The 17,637-nt window shown below is 33.6% G+C and overlaps 2 protein-coding genes across 3 annotated transcripts in view; one reads left to right on the top strand and one right to left on the bottom strand.

Moving 5' to 3' along the window:
- Nucleotides 1-13,051, bottom strand: part of LOC108756607 (phosphoribosylformylglycinamidine synthase) — a 70,496-nt gene extending 57,445 nt beyond the window's left edge. The window contains exon 1 of the mRNA XM_018500541.1: nucleotides 12,958-13,051. The gene's annotated coding sequence lies outside the window, so the exon portion shown is untranslated. The remainder of the gene's footprint in view (nucleotides 1-12,957) is intronic.
- A 1,179-nt stretch (nucleotides 13,052-14,230) lies between these two features.
- LOC108756608 (spermatogenesis-defective protein 39 homolog) lies at nucleotides 14,231-16,636 on the top strand. Of its 2 annotated transcripts, none has more exons than XM_018500544.1 (9): nucleotides 14,231-14,399; nucleotides 14,468-14,612; nucleotides 15,006-15,211; nucleotides 15,309-15,445; nucleotides 15,604-15,631; nucleotides 15,695-15,839; nucleotides 15,907-16,157; nucleotides 16,242-16,418; nucleotides 16,511-16,636. In XM_018500544.1, the coding sequence occupies exons 1-9, from the start codon at nucleotides 14,328-14,330 to the stop codon at nucleotides 16,634-16,636; spliced, it is 1,287 nt and encodes a 428-aa protein (XP_018356046.1). In that variant the 5' UTR covers nucleotides 14,231-14,327. The 2 variants fall into 2 exon arrangements, with proteins under 2 accessions (XP_018356046.1, XP_018356044.1); XM_018500542.1 differs by having other exon boundaries at nucleotides 14,231-14,408.
- The last annotated feature ends 1,001 nt before the right edge of the window (nucleotides 16,637-17,637 follow it).

Genomic DNA, 17,637 nt, shown 5'->3' with positions numbered 1-17,637 from the left:
AAAATTTTTATATTTGACGTATATATATATATATATATATATATATATATACATTTATATCCATTTATGTCCGTAAAAGATTAATTAGATTGAAATACCAATTACCGATTTCAAAAGCAGAGATTTCAAGCTTTCAAATGCTTTTTTATTTTTTATCTATTATACAATGATTTTTCATGATTTTTTACGTCCAATCAGACTTATGTGAACCTGGCACCCGACTTAAAGAAAATAATTTTTTTAATATCTAGGCATTAAATTAAATTCGATTTGTACCGTTTGTACCATCTTTCTTTTTATTTGTACCTCAAGGGTTTCAAAAATATAAAGGGTTAAAAAAAATGCCACCCCACTTTGAGATACTTGAAATCTCTAAACAGGTGCTGTTTCGAAATCGTTTGTACCAGTTTGTACCATCATCGATTTCGTTTGTACCCTTAAGGGAGTGCTAGCATTATTTTAACCCTTTATATTTTTGAAACCCTTGAATTACAAATGAAAAGAAAGATAGTACAAACGAATACAAACCGAGTTTAATTTAATGCCTATTAAAAAATATTATTTTCTTTAAGTCAGATGCCAGGTTCACATAGATCATCAAAGCTTTTCTAATTGCCTCTCACTAGCTGTTTATGTGAAATTTTCCAGTCATATTTAGGTAATTTTCCGGTCATATATATGTAACTTCTATGTAAAATTACGTGCATTTTTTCAATGAACAAACGTCCAGGACCTATTATAAAATTGAATTATATAGATGAAAACATTAGATAAATTTGTAAATGTTTTGTAAATGTTTTAAAATGGTTCTGTTATAGTAAAAAGTAACGTTTTATAATAGTTTTATAATAGTTTTTACACTGGTTTCATAAACGTTTAATTGATCGTTATTTCTAATGTTTCCTACATGGACACTTATAATGTATTAAAAACGTTTACTTGTAACTATTACTGATGTTTTTTCAACAGTTTTTTTTAACATTTTTGTTCTGCTTGATTTGGTTCCTGCCTCTTACTTCACCAACCTTGCACAACCTAAATACCGATCAATCAAGCTGAAAATCGGCCGAAATGTGCAAGTAAATCCTAGCACTGACATAGACCGATGTATGACAGATCTGTTCTTTTTAGCTAAAGTTCTTGCACGGTCCATCTTTCTTCCTTTTCTCTCTACGTTGAAAAGAAAACGAAAAAAGATAAATCGTATAAGAAGTTCAGCTAAAAAGAACAGGTCTTTTGATGCATATTTAGACTCGGACATGCCGCGTTCGGCTCGACTTGGGTCACTCAACGCAAATGAATACGACAACAAAATACGTTCGTCCTTCTCGCGCACTAACAGCAGCTTTTGGCGTGTCAAGCGCGAGTAAAACTCTTAGTTGCTGTTTCGTTTGCGCTCGATGCACCAAAAGCTGTCAAACGCGAGAAGGACAGACATGTCTCGCTGTCGCGCTGAGCCAAGCTGAGCCGAACGCGTGCTTGGACTCAAAGTGCATCATTGCTGTATCAGACGCATTAATTCACTCAAGCCTCAAATCAAAACAGAATCAGTGATTGACCAGTTTCATAACTACGGATGTTATTAAACATGATTAAGGATGCCGCGTAAATGTAATTAGTGAATACGTTCAGCAGAAAAAGTGGCTTTGCAACTGTTGTAAAATTCTTAAATATGATTAGTTTATACGTTTAGGACAAAATCCATAGACATTGCTCAAGATTTGACATAGTCTTAAGCGAGTGTTTGAGATATGAAATAATAAACCAATCATAGAGTCGTTAGTCGATTAGCAATCTCAAGACATTGCTTGAGATTAAGAACGTACTGTGGATACTGGCCTTAAATCCAGTGAGAAACTAAGAGCAAGACCAATCATATTAAAGAATTTTATAATAGATGCAAAGTTGTTTTTTCTGCTAAGCGCAGCTAATGTATTGGAAAAAGTGCTAAGAATTCATTTACGGATCTCAGTAAGCAAGAACCATTTTGGAACATTTCAACAAAACCATATGTCACCATATGTTAGGAACATAGTGCACCAAGTCAGATAAATTAGACAAATAGCAGACAAAATAACAGAAACCTCTAGTGAGTCAGCGCAATGTGCTGCTGCGTCGCTTAAAGAATCGAAGAATCATCCGACCGTGAATCCAAAATTGATCGCCTTGCTACGAATCTAACAACTCTCGCGGCGGAAGTCAATCAAGCGATCAAGCAGGTCGAAGACAAAAGGGGGGGTCGAACAATAAACGCAAACGCTCAAAAAGTAAACGCTCTAAAGTGTGTTAGCCGCATAGGACTTTTGAGGATCAGGCACGCGCGTGTAAAGACACCGAAAAATACCCGTATTCTTGACCAAAGCCTAAGGGGAAAATACGAAGGAGTAGAAGCATCTGCCACCGCGGAGGCGAGTGCGGCAGATCGAAACTGTTCGTCTCCACATACGCGATCGTGTAACTGGAAAAGTGTTTCTTATAGATACTGGCGCGGAAATCTTGTTGTTGCCTAACACGGCAAATAAAATACCGAGCAGTTTTAAATTGTACCCAGCTCACATACGAAGAGGGATTTCATTCTTTCTTCTCGGCATACGTTCACTAACGTGGAACGCATCTGTTCCGTATGCGATAATAAGGGTTGACCTAATTCCGTCCTATAGTCTTTTACCGGATCGTAGACTTATGCCCGGAACAATTCGTTTGCAGCAGGATTTATCAATGCCGCATAACCACTACCTTTTAGCGCGGTCAATCCCGCTACAAGATTCGCATACATTTTAGCCGAATTCTCAGAAGTCATCCGGTTTCCAACAATCAGCCCCAGTTAATAATAACGATGTACGGCACCACATTGTTACTACGGTAAATTCTCTATACCACATCTGCATGACTGTTCTTCCAATCTGCGCGGAAAAACGGTATTCTCCAAACTCGATTTCTATTAAGCTTACAACCAGATTCCCATCGCAAGAGGACATACTTAAGACGGCGGTGATCACACTCCCCCTCTTTCGGGTTATTTGAATACAATTATATGATCTACAGTCTTAGAAATGCAAGTCAAACGTTTCAGCGATATATCTTTCGTACGTTCGATAATTTAGAATTTATATTTGCGTTTATTGACAACATACTTATAGCGTCAACGTCTCCGAAGGAACACGAAGAGCACTTGCGCATAATTTTGCAACGTTTAAAAAAATTTCACCTGCGTCTTAATACTGAGAAATAATGTTACGCATTAACACATGTCTATATGACATAGGCCCGTTGCCGGAGTCGGACGGTTATAAATATTGTGTAACAATCATTGACAGATTTTCCCATTGGCCAGTGGCAGTACTACTCAAAGATATCGAGGCCATCACTGTAGCATGAGCTTTTTATGGTATGACAACTGGATAGCTAACTTTGAAGCACCTCAAACTTTAACGACTAATCAAGGTAGTTAAATCGCAGCTTTTTTCCGCGCTCCTCCGGTTAGTCAGTTGCCAACGCATCCGTATTATCCCTGCCAATGAATAGCCTAATCAAACGTTGGCATCGTAGCCGCAATCATGTGTCATATGGGCGCAAAATGAATACGAATACTGTCAACCGTGTTAAGCCTGCGCACTCACGTTCGTTTAGACACAAACGCATCGCCAGCGAAATTCGTCTATAGAATAACCTATGAGTTCCCAGTGAACTTGTTCTCCCGAACAATTTCATGGCTAATTCACAAGTTTTCGTCGAAAAATTTCGTGAACACATGCGTAAGGTTAAACCTATTCCAGTGGAATACAAGCATAAAAGACGTGCGCTTGTCTTAAAGGATTTATACTCATGTACACATGTATTCTTGCGTGCGGATACGTTAAGAAATCATTAGAGCATCCTTATTCCGGTCCTCATCGAATTATTAATCGGATATCTGACCGCATTTTCGACATTGATATAAATGGCACTAAGCGCAGCGTCTCTATCGAAAACTTAAAACTGGCATATTTCATTTCTGAGGAAATGGGAAATGCAAGAAAAGTAACACCCAGCGGGTCTAGCAATTCACAGACAGTGCTGAGAATCTACACGCACGCAAAGAAAAAGGTCATATTCGCGTCATAAAACAGCTTTAGGTACAATAAATCGCTAACAAGCGACAACATCATAGACAGCGCGCATCAGTACATCTTAGATTTAATCGAGGCAATGCGAATGTACCTGGAATATCCACAGTATTAAGTAATCTATATAACATATAACATTAAATAATTTACATAATGCATAATATTAAGTAATCCATATAGCACGTAACATTAAGTAATTCATATAAAACATAGCATTAAGTAATCTATGGAGCGCGCGACAAGCAATTTTATTTAATATAGTTAAAACTCATTATCACTCGGGAGGGGTGGGGGGAAGAGTATGTGGGGACATTACCAGTCATTTTTCCTTAGTGAAGGCAAGCTAGGTTTTTTATTTTTGTGGTTAGTTGTCTGCGTTAAGAGGACAAGCATACCAGAACATTCTCTATTTCTAAGCCAGTCACTTGTACGAAGTATAAAGAAGTACGAAGAAGTTGCAAAATAAAAATCTCAGTTTGTAGTGACAAGATGTGAATTGTTCCTCCCTTCACATCTATAGTAGCAAGCTGTGGGCAGCCTAACTCTAAAGCTCAGAACCATTCTGGTACTACAGTCGCATATGCTTTGGAAGATACCCGTGAAAATTGTAGCCATTGTGAATGCTCAGTTGTTATTTGACAATCATTTATGCTAGTCGATGTCAGTGTTTTTGTAAAAATGGAAAAAATCAAATATCGATGATCGTCATAACAAAAATTTACGAATTGCGATTCGAATTAATTAACTACCCATCGTATTCACCCGATCTGATCCTCAATGACTTTTCCCCATTTCCTAGGTTCAAAGTTAGGCTCGGAGGACACAAATTTTCATCAAACGAAAACACTGACATCGACTGGCACAAATGACTTTCAAACAACAACTGAGCGTCCAAAATAGCTACAATCTTCACAGGTATCTTGCAAAACATGTATGATTGCAGTACCAGAATGGATTTTGATATGTAATGCCATTTTCATGTTGAGGCTCAGACCTTTCAAACGACCCTTGTAATTGTGGCAAACTAAAAGATAATTTTATAAAAGTATTTACGTATATTTATTTTGTTTTGTTATTCTAATATGAAAAATGGCAAAGGCAACAGAAGATTTTTTTTGTTACAATATAGAAAAATTAATAGGTATAGACAATTTTCATTTTTGGAAGTTCCAAATAAAAATTCTCTTTCAAGCAAATAAAATATTAAAAATAGCAACAGAACAAAATGAGAAAGAGGTAACATCTTCTTAGACAAAGAAAGATGCGATTGCAAATAAAGGATTATAATCTCTTAGGTAATCAATCTACATCAATTTCACTGAAACTCAAGAAGTTTATCTTGTCAAAGACAGCATTCATCATTTATTGCAACACTTCAATGGGAGAAATTAGAAATTATTCCTAAATCATTGCGAAGACAAGTGTTCAATATATGTAGTACATCAAATGTTGCACTCCAGCGGCAAAGCGACTCAACAACAAATTACGCAAAAGTTTGTTTGAACTTCCATGGCTAAAGATATTAACCCTTTGATTAACAGTGAGCCATATATGACACACCTTTTTGGCCTTCTTTTTTTTATCATATCTTTTATTTTTAGAGTAAACTCACATTTTTTACATTTTCAGGTAAAATAAGATTCAAATTCCAAAAAGCAGGGCATGTTTCATAATTATGTAACAATTTTTATTTGTTATAAACAAATTTATACAAAAAAATGCATATTTTTCGAAATTTAGTTCATTTGTGATAGATTTTGACAATAAATATGCATTGCAAATTATTGTTTCCAATATTTTTGAGGTCGCTGAATTCAAATTCACCATCAGAGTTTTAAAATTCAAAATGGCGGATCCAATATGGCGGCCAGAACTAAAAAAGTGATTATTTTTGCAATCAGTCAATTATTATTGCATTGAATCAGTCATTTTTAACACTATAAATTATTGTTGTTAATGTATTTAAGAACAATGAGTTTGAATTGGCTATTAGATTACTTGCAGTCAATGTGACGGATTCAATATGACGGTCAGAAGTGCAAAAATAGTTATGGTTTATGGTGCGAAATGGTTGTTCTTTGTTTTCTAAACGGATCTTTATATTTTTCTGAACAAAATCCTATCGACAATTCAAAATGACTGGGATTCGAAGTGGCAGATTCAATATAATTAACCAAAATTGTAAAAAAATAATTTTTTGGTAATTCGATCCAGGATTCAAATTCAGCGGCCTCAAAAACCTAAGAAACCTTTCCTATAATGATTGCTACATCTCCTGAATTGTGTGATTGAAAGGATTAAGGAATGAACTCGTACATGCCTAGCGTGCTAGCAATCCAAAATTCACCGACACAATTGTATCTCGTCTGATAAGATACCAGTATCAGATTCTCGATTCGAGCATATCCACGTAGACATTGTTGTCCTCTTCCAGATTCCAAAGATTTTTAATACCTGTTAACAATGATCGACAGATTTATCCGTTGGTCGAAAGCTACTCTGCTTCAAGACTGTACAGCAGACACCAATGCTAAGACATTTTTCGAGCATCAGATAGCCAGATTCGAACCTCCATGCCTAATCATAACCGATCAAGGCTCGCAATTTGAAGCACAATTGTTCGATGCGCTGACCAAGTTAATCGGTTTCTAGTATTGTCGAATCACTACATATCATCTCAAGTCTAATGGAATCATCGAACGGTGGCATCATTCTCTGATCTGCACTAATGTGTCATGGCGAAACTCAGTGGATAGACACCTTGCCAGTATTACTTGGATTAAGAACGTGCTTTAAGGAAAACTTAGGCACTTCTGTAACTAAACTAATGTATAATACCATTTTCAAAGTACCTAGAGAATTTTTCTCATCCGAGAAAATGCCAAATGATCCACAAATATTCATAGAAGACTTCCGCATTATTATGCAAAAATTACAAGGCCAATTCCTCATTACATTAAAGGTAAATATTGTATAAGTCCCATGCAGCCTGCGTATCGGCTAACCTGCGGACGGCGTAAAGGAATTAAGCCAATCACAAGCTTTTCGCTCGTTTTTGTTACGCCAGTAAACATCCAGGGTTCCATGGAACGTATTTCAAGCGAATTACATGCCTTTTACAAAACTTATTTCCAAAATGGATATTCAAGGAATCTTGTAATTGACTTATTGATTACGCCGGCGTAAATACGTGCCATGGGACAGTCGATGAAATTTTAAGCGTGGCGTTATAATACATACATCATATGAAGTAAAAACAAATGTGCATAATCTCAACTAAAATGTTGGACTTTGAAATAATGTTATTTATTTAATAAAATATTTGAGAATTTATAAATGTTCGGAAAGTATTTTGTGTAAAGAAACTGTTCGACGAAAATTAGTTCAAATGTATATAACATATGAATTAATAAGAGCTCTAAAGAGAAGAAAAGAGATTCCGCAATGAAATGCAATGCTTGAAAATTTTGAGTTAGACCAATTTTCACAATTGAAAGATGAGTAGTACAAGAGGCTAGCAGTAATCTGGTGCAAGAAATAATTTTCAAAGTTAGAAAAATTTTTTAATTATTTTTGAATAACACCAGAAACATTTTAAAAACTTGCAGATTGTTTCATCATGAAAACAGAAACAATTTCTTATTTGTGAACCAATTTCTGCTCGCATTCGCCTTGAAATCTGCTTACGATATTTAACTTTGCGTGCGTGCGTGCGTGCGTGCGTGCGTGCGTGCGTGCGTGCGTGCGTGCGTGCGTGCGTGCGTGCGTGCGTGCGTGCGTGCGTGCGTGCGTGCGTGCGTGCGTGCGTGCGTGCGTGCGTAACGCTGGAATGCTAAAAAAACTAGTGTGAATTTGTGCTGGCGTAACGAAAAAACAGTAAAGTTTGTGATTGGCCTTGTTCCTTTACGACGTACGCCGTACGCTGGCTTCATGGGACTTCACCTTAAGTCTAAGCTGTTCTTCCACAAGGATTTACATAGCTATTCACACGTATTCCTCAGAGTCAAAAGCACCAGGCGTCCATTGGATTAGTTATATACTGGATTGCATAAAGTTTTAGAGCGTATCTCAGATAAAATCGCTATCGAAATCAACAATAAACGCGTCAACGTCACTAGCTGTGTTCGAAAATAGATTTGGTTGGTGTTAGGAAAGAAGATAAAGTTGGCAGTATTGGAAATTATTAATGCTGCGTTTAATCATGACTACTTACGTACCTCCTGTAATATTTCAAATAACACTTTCTTCTTTAAAAGCGATATATTTTATGCACCATTACTTTGGCCTCCGAGCGGAAGAAACGAAACGCAGCATTGGTAATTTCCAATATTGTCAACTTTATCTTCTTTCTCAACACCAATTAAATCTATATTCGAACGCAACCACTGTCGACCTTAATATAACTATATATGCGCATATTTAGTTATTCAAGACTCAGAAGTTATCCCTTTATCTTCACCCTCTTCAATTAGCGTGCCAGTGAGACTTGAAGCAAAAACCTATCTTGATTCAACACAACCAAACGTAAGACAGTTTATTTTAAAGACTGATGCGTGTATTAGAGCATTAATCATAATAAATATATATTTTTGTTTTAGTCTGTGCCGATACATTATTGCTGTAATCTTAGACACAGCAATATTCTATTTAACATAAGCAAAGTCATTTATGACATTTACACGGCACTCTTAATCGGTTTTAATAATATCCGTAGTTATGAAACTAGTCAATCATAGTCATTTCATTCTTCTAAGAAACAGCTATAATTGGCCAATTTCATAACTACGGATATTATTAAACCCAATTAAGATAGTTGTATCGCGTAGTAGTAGCTTGTAAGGGGGCAATCATTCGCCAACACATGAGGACCGTTCGGCAGTAAAAAAATTATTGTTCAAAAAAATTGCTGCAGATTACAATTTTTGAATAATAATTTTTATTTCCTAACAGTAATTTTTATTTCTCCACTGTGCGCCGGTATTTGAGAATGAGTTGATAAGCGAAGTGGATAATAGTGAAGTATTGTAGTAAAGCAACTCTAAGGTTTTATAATTAATATTTGCCTGGTTATCCCTCCTCTTTCTTCTATTTAAAAGATTTGTATTATACATATTTATCTACAGTTCTTTAGTTTTTGAGCAAATTTCTAAGTATCGTTTTTGAAAATGTACCGTCGCTCCTTGTCTAGCACATATTAAAAGTACTAACTTCAAATAGAATTATCTTTTGAACATACCTGGTTATCTCTCCTCCCCCCCCCCCCTCAAAATAATATGAATGTATAAAGAATATCATTATCTTTAAACAGTAAAAGCTTCAAATAAATCTTAAGAAAAGTCATTTTACGATACAACCACCTTAAGTGTGCCGTGTAAATGTAGTTAATAATTGCTTTCCATTTACACAAGTAAACTGAGTCTGAAGTGAGCTGAGTATTTCATATTCAGATTAATGATGTCATTATTTGCTTTCTTTAATAAAAAAAATTATCACATAACAACACAGGTTATCATAACTTCATTTTTAAAGTAAGTTTACGAGGCCCATTAAAGTACACGTTTTCGATCTCGTGCAAATGATAGACAAGAACTTGAAGAAGTTAAATCTCACTTGTCAGAATATAAAAAGAACGCGCATCCAACTGAGTCACAAGTGAGAATTATCTGAGAATCGGTGTATATGGACAGCAACTATGTTTCTTTCTTTAACGTTAACATTAGGAAGGAGAAGTACTGTGGTGTTGCTCATCACAGTGCACAAATCGTTTTCCTTCTCTTTGCGAATATAGCGACTAGAGTTCTATATTTTTCGACTATAAACACATGGACTGCTAGTGCCTCATTTTTGCTATAGGAAAAGCATACTCTCGGTGTTGCCGAACTGAAGATGGTAAGGCTCCGTCCCGAACAATAAAAACCGGCAAGTTCAAATGCGAAAATTGCCATGCTTTTTATAGTAAGCACCATCACTGACCGTTCTTCCTCTTCATCTTCCTCTTCCTTTTCTTCTTCTTCTGTTTTCCCCTTATTTGATTTTCCGACTCAAGTATCACAGTACCATGTAAATTAATAGATTCTAAAATCCTTTAAATAGTCTCCTCGGGGAACAGAAACCTGACCGTTGCACACTGTAAACGTGCATATACTATACTATATTGTAGTTAAAGCTCGCCACTCCGCAGAAAATTACTGTCCGGGGTGGAGCCTAATTTTCCAGCTTGGCGACACGTTTGAAGTTGGCTACTGGTAGTCCATGTGTTTATAGTCGAAGCCTATATTTATCAGAGATGCGTAAATGGGATTCGCTTGCTGATTGGCTGAGCGGTCACCAATCAAAATCGAACCTGCAGCTGATCGATTATCAATACAAAGCAGCTGTACTAAAGATCTTATGTAAGATTCTACAGGTTAGGTTGAAGGTATTACAATGCTACATTAAGCAATAAGGAAATCGCCATGATTGAATTCGCTACTGCTTACATTATGATCTGGCTTTATTGTGATTGGTCAATTCGTTTACTGCTAAAGTCTTACGTCTTAAGTTTTTTTATGTACCATGACCTTTAGTTTTAAGAAGTGGTTGCTATCGAACTTGAGAGCCGTTTAATGTATAACTTTGTTGCATCCAAGTTTTATCTAGTTCTCCTAACGATTGTGTGTTAATGAAGTACTGACTTCACATGCACACGATTACATCTCTAGTCCTTTTGCTAACGGTTCCGGATATCTTATTCAGCTATGATTATTAATAAAGATTGATCATTTTCGGTGAATTAGATAATCTATGTAATTCTTTCTTAAACTTCGCGGATTTGCATGATTCTAATAATTTCTTCGAGAGCGGTTGCCTGTAGTTAGCGCTTATACACGCACGGCGCCATTTAACCAGCAGAAATATTGCCATAATTTTACAAATATTTATAACGTGTTTACTAGAAATGTTTATTTATATTCATTATAACCGTTTTATAAAACATTTAGTCAATACTTAAATAATATTTCGATAATAAGCAATGTTAGTTTGCAATCTATGAAACAGATGACGTTCCTGGCAAATAATTTAGAAATATTTACAAGGAAATATTTAATAGGAATATTTATTTATATTTAACATAAATATTATATAAAATATTTAGTCTATATTTTAATATTTCAAAAATAAAACTTATAAAAAATACATACTAAATATTGTATTTATATATTTCAAAGAAATAAATAAGATAATTATACCCGGGAAAAAATATATATGGATATATTATATATATATGGATATATTTTATAAACAATTATATATAATTGTGTATATAAAATATGTCAATTTTGTTATATATATTTTAAGCCTTATTTTATATAATTATATATTATATAAAATAATTTTTTTCTGAAAATTTAGTTACGACTTAAAAATTAATAAAATTAGGCTTCTTCGACACAGTTTTGCACGATATGAACAAATTTGATAAAAAAAGTGTCTATCCCGCGAACTGAATAATAATTGTTAAAATTGACAGATATTACATTATTAGATATACAGATTAGGAAATCTGTCACATCGATATATAGGGTTACACGGATTCTCTGTTTTATAAATACAAATCTTCTACTTTACAAATTTTCTGCTTCAAAAACAAATTATTTTCTATATAATTTTTGTTTTTACAGTAAGGAATTTATTCTCAAAGCAGAGGATGTTTTTTAAATAGAGAATTTATTTTTAAAGTAGAGAATTTGTGTAATTTTTAAGCAGAAAATACTTATTCTAGGCCCGGTTGTTATATCTTTTGGTAAATTTTACCTATTGGATAAGCAGCAAGATTACCCAATCACTAATGCGCTAATTGCCAGATTTACCTAACAAGTAAAATTTACCAAAAAAGGTGAAACAACCGGTGAAAATCCCTAGCCTCACTTACATGATCTCATGTCCCTCTATGCCATCAATGTGACGGATTTCCCAACATGAATAATTGTCAACTTTAGCGATTAATATCTCGATCCACAGAGCAGAGTGACACTTTTTTGCCAGATTTGTTTATTTTGTGCGTGATGGATGTGTCGAATAAGAGTGCAGCCACAATGAAAGGAATAAATATTTTAATTTATCAGATATCGAATACACGGGAATACATTGTTTCTAGGTTGGAATCGTTACTGCTTATTTCTTCTATTGTATATCTTAAGCCTAATTTTATCAACATCATAGGTGAGGGTGAGCAGACTAAACTTAACAATTACCCTAACCTCAATCCAGTTGTCATTGTTGTCAACTTTAATGCTTAATATCTCGGTTCGCGGGATACAGTGATACTTATTTCTGTCAGATTCTTTCGTTTCATACAAAAATATGTCGACCAAGGATATTATATTATATAATTGTATCGATTTTTTAAGTACTGTAGTAAAACTAAATGTATGATTATCATAAATAGTAATAAATATTTATGAATATTTATCATAAATATTCATAAATATTCTGTGCTAAGATCAGAGGTAAGGCAACTCAACTCAATAATTATCCTGTCTGGTATCTAAATATTTTTTATATATTGTAGACTGATTCATTTAGGCAAAAAAATAATACATAAAATACGTGTGCATACAAATACAAAGCATGTACATGTGTGTTACTTTACTAGTCAACAGGTTTTCTAACCAAAAAAGTCGTCAACTTTAATGTTAAATAAATCGCTTCGAGAAGCAAACTGCCATTATTTTTATCAGATTCTTTCGTTTTGAATAAAAATATCGAATGAGTAAATTTTTATTAAGTTTTGCAATAACTTGCCCGTATTCTAATAATTACTCTGAATTTTTAGTTTATATTCATGATTAATCTAATTAAAAACACTCACTTGACTCACTGTATCAACTGAACTTTCAAAGGAAATTGTATAGTTTCACTTGCATTTGAGTAAATTACAGTTTTCCGATGTATGCGTATCACTTTTTCAGGTTGTGTTCGGAAACGTTATCCAGATGTTCCTATGTTATGAAGCAAAACACAACAGTTTTGCAACCGTTTTATGATTCTCTGCTGAGATTGGACCATTCCTCTTGATCTAAAAGCATAACTCAATCAGTGCAAAGAAAACTTCCAATAGTTGCAAAATAAACGTTCTGAACGCAGCCGATGTAAAAACACAAAGTGTACCAACATAACGTATGCACAATAGTCTATGATCTTGACACAGTAAAGGCTTAAACACAATAGGTACAGACAATAGGCACAGGTAACAGGGAATAACGATCCAATCAGAGCTCTGGGATATAATATCAAACTTACACACCAAAGTTCTGATTAGATGGCTCGTTATATCCTGTTGCCTATACATATTGCCTGTGCCTATTGTGTTTAAGCTTTATAAGTACATACAGTATGGACACTGAATGAACTTTTAATGTGGTCCCAATTTTTAGTGCGCATGCGTCGATTTTCAACCAATCACAAGGAATGTAGTTGCCTTCAATAAGTTGAAATTGCAGGTTAGATTAGGTCAGCTGGATCTTCTTTCCATAAAATATAAGTAACCTTTTCGTCTACAATATTGTATGAGACTCGTGGTAAAGAAATCGGGCCAAACATGAGTATCACGGATGAGAGCCGTGGTACATCGTTAGTACAAAGCTTAATTTTTGTTTAATTTGTAAAAGAAAAGTATGGCAAAGGATTAATAAAATTAAGTTTTACTAAAAAATTAAATCAATTTTTTTGGAGACATTATATTGTATAGACTGTTATATTTGTATACGATGAAGTATTCTCGTAATAAAGCATGCGTGCGTGCGCGCGTGCGTGCGTGCGTGTGTGTGTGTGCGTGTATATTATTAAGTTACAACTTCATATTTAATTACAATTTTCATGCAATATATTATTTTTTCATACATAATTATTTAATTTTAATTTTCATATAGTATTTAATCAATTATTATTTTTAATTTACTTATTACTGTATAATACGTTCAACTGTAGTTAGTGTTTTCACGCTGCGTGAAATTGCGCCTTAAAGAAAAACAGGATAGAACTCACTGAGCAGGATAGAAAGATATTTCTATCCTTTAGAGTTGTTCACAACTCGACGTCCGTATTTCTCTTCTATTTACTATAAGTTCTATGGTACTATCAAGTTGAGTTTCTTTATCTCTTACTTCGTAGCGGTGACTTGATAGTGACGGACTTTTAGTGAATTTAGCTTGAAGTTAAATAAATATTCTAAAATCTGGGATGAACGCTGTGAAAGACGAAGATGATTTTTGGTACAGCAGCGAGAGGCGGTCGTTCTGCTTTGAGAACGAAGTTATGATTGTAACGAATTGTAAATTGTGAATTCTCTGAGCGGCAAGTATTTGAGAATCAAATTGCAGGTGGATCAATTGAAGAGCGACACGCAGAAACTGTGGACCGGAATTTTTAATACATCAAACCTTGAAAATAGCCTTCAGTCTACTAATGATCTTCAAACTACAAAATCTCTCCTCTCAGTTATATCTGAAAAGACGCTTTCACGCAGTATGTCAAGAATATTTTTTTGAATTCTAATGTTAATGACAAAGTGTTATTTGCGTTTTTGATGATTACCAACAAATAATGAATATTCTTATTAGATGTTTATTAACATTAAAAAATTATTAAATTGCTTGTATGATTTAACAAGTAATATCACTATTCTAATTTTGTGCATGAGTATATTTCAAGTCTGGAAAAACAATTGAGCGCATGGATTGTAAAATCAGAAATGTATATGTTCATACTAAATATAAATAAAAGCATTGAAAATCTGTTTTAGTCAAAAATGGAAATTCTTCATACTGAATTAGTTATTCTCTCTTCAGTCCTATTTTAAATAGTTGTTAATGACAAAGTTTAAAATATTTTTGTAAAATCTTTTTGAGCATCTTGTAGTTTTAGACGCTGATAATAAATCAAAGAATGGTCATTCAAAAATAGAACATAAATACCTTGAAATTGGTGTTGAGCAGCCAGACATCACCTTGAGAGAGATATTGCTCGGACAATCATATTCATTAGAACGATACAAGTCTCTCGCTAGCAAAATTGCTTTATTAGATGCTGCTATTTCAAATGGAGATGGAAATTCTATTTTAATAGTACGAATTTAAAATACTTATACAGCTAAAATAATCTTGCAATTAATTGTTAAGAAAAAAATTATGAATCTTGTTAATGCTTGGTTAACGCTTGCAGATAATTTTATTTCTTATAAAAACTTTAAAACGATCGTTAGTACAAAGACTATTAGTGGAGAGACCGGATGCAGTAAATGTATATATTTATTATCTGTTTATAAGGCTGCAAACAAGTGAAATAACTGATATTTTAACGTAAGTAATGTTTCTATAATACATTAGGTACCGCAAAAAGTTCGTGTCGTTTTTTCCCCCATAAACATCTTTTAAAAAAACACGAACTTTCCGCAGTACTAATATCTAATACAATTAATGATTTATTAGTATTTCTCTTAATACTTGATATTTTACAGAATGTTAGATCATTCTTCAACTGCTGCTGTAAGTGTTACTACAGATGTCATGCAATTTAAGTTGCAAATTTCATTTGCTGGTTGATTACAGATGAAGAATCTGCATATTATTATAAAAAACACAAAAGATCCGAATAGATTATGGCAAAAGCTTCACAATTGTTACAAGGCACTGTTTACCATGTTACCAAATTGCAAAGAAATTATATTTCTGGAATCTTATATTAAGTTACTGGGTATGTTTGTATTATCTCTCTTTTGCTATCATGAAAAAATTATATTATTTGTATCGTAAATTGTTAGAATGGCAATTGGCGATCAAACAAAAAAAGAGAGAGAATGATGAGGAACTTCCGTTAAATTCTTCCATTCTGCAATCTCTATATTATGCATGTAAACACCATTACAATACGCCGAATGATTTTGTCACGATATCACCCATGATGCTCTCTCGAGATCATAATATTTCTCCTAGACTATATCAGAAGGTCACTTTGCAAGTTAAAGCCGCCTGTGGTGGATGGAACGATATCGATCGTTTACTTTTAACAAAGGTAGCGTGTTTCATTTATGTAAATAAACTTTTATGTATTCCATCTCTCCTCTCTCTCCTCCAAAATTATATCAATTATGTTTAGGGAATACTTGGTAATACAAAATTACAAACGCATTTGTATATAGAAGATATTTTGAAAGTTTTATACAAATATAATGCGCCACATGCCGTTCTCGAAAAATATTTAAAATTTATCGACAATCTAGAGAAACGATTGGAATTTGCAAAAAAACTATCTTGTCATACAATAGTAATCGATGTACGTAGATAAATATTTTTCTAATTTCTAAGAAAAAAGATTATGGATGAAGGAATAATGATAGTACTACATTTACGTGTATATGTTTCTAGATATTTGTTCAACAAGGGGATCGTATGATACTGACGGATTACAAAGCAAAATTACAACCTCAATCTGAAGACTATTTTTATGCTGAGAGTGCTTTGCATTTACCAAATATTAAGTGGAAAAATTAAGCATATTGCATTTATATAAATAATTATAAAAAATTATATATATTTGAATTGTACATTTAAAGTATCATTTCTAGTATGTTGTATAGTGTATTGGGTTACTTCTCTGATAAAAATAATTAAGAATAGAGAACAATAGAAAAATCCTATTGATTTGAATATGAATCTGGTTCGTGGAATTCACTAATTTGAATCAAATCTTGTAAGAATCTTATACAAATCCTATAGAATCCGATAAGTACGATAAGATTCATATCCGAGCAATCGTGATGCTCGCGAGGTTGATGTTAGGAAATGATATAAACATTAGAAAACGATATAAACAGATAGAGATCCGTTTTCGCAATCGTTTCCTATCAATTTTTCTTACCAGAGTTGGCGCTCACAACATTTGCAAGCATTATTTAGCCTTGTTTAATTGTGTAACTTTTGATAAACCATAACGATAAAATGATTTCATAAGTGTTGCAAGCGCCAAATGAAACATACTCTTCATGTCCATGAGATGCTACGTCGTGATCATGTAATTTCAATGGGATAAAGTTAAATTCCACAGAATTTTATGTATTATTCGTATAACAGATTACCTTTTTAAAACAGATAAAAACAGCTGCTAAGAATATATGTACTTCTCGAATAGAATCTAAGAAATGCATTACGTATCTTTTTATTATTCTAACCAAAGAAGTAGTAGTTTTAGTTGTTCAAAAATATTCTTATTAAAGGTCCTTTTATTCCACTCCAAGTAATGGCAGTTTTAATTCTTTGTTAAAAATTATTGTATCAAATTAAAATAATACAGTCTTAACTAACCAAGTTAAATTCTATCAAATTAAAAAGTAAAATCCAAATGATACTATCTTTGTTATTTACTTAACTCTAATGATATGTATCATTTGTATAAAAGGTTTGATATCAACCTGACGCCAAATTACATGTAATATTCAGATATTCGGATAATTATTTAGAATATCCCTCTCCCCAAAAATCTTAATAAAATGCAC

Source organism: Trachymyrmex septentrionalis, unplaced genomic scaffold (genome assembly GCF_001594115.1).
Source record: "Trachymyrmex septentrionalis isolate Tsep2-gDNA-1 unplaced genomic scaffold, Tsep1.0 scaffold129, whole genome shotgun sequence".
In the NCBI taxonomy this organism is placed as follows: Eukaryota; Metazoa; Arthropoda; class Insecta; order Hymenoptera; family Formicidae; genus Trachymyrmex; species Trachymyrmex septentrionalis.
Note: the sequence above shows the minus strand (reverse complement) of the source record. Positions and strands in the feature narration are given on the sequence as shown.

Coding starts and splice junctions, on each gene's coding strand:
- LOC108756608 (XM_018500542.1), top strand. CDS start 14,328: ATGAACGCTGTGAAAGACGAAGATGATTTTTGGTACAGCAGCGAGAGG. Junction 15,446..15,603: donor GAAATAACTGATATTTTAAC/GTAAGTAATGTT, acceptor GATATTTTACAG/AATGTTAGATCATTCTTCAA. Junction 15,632..15,694: donor ATCATTCTTCAACTGCTGCT/GTAAGTGTTACT, acceptor GGTTGATTACAG/ATGAAGAATCTGCATATTAT.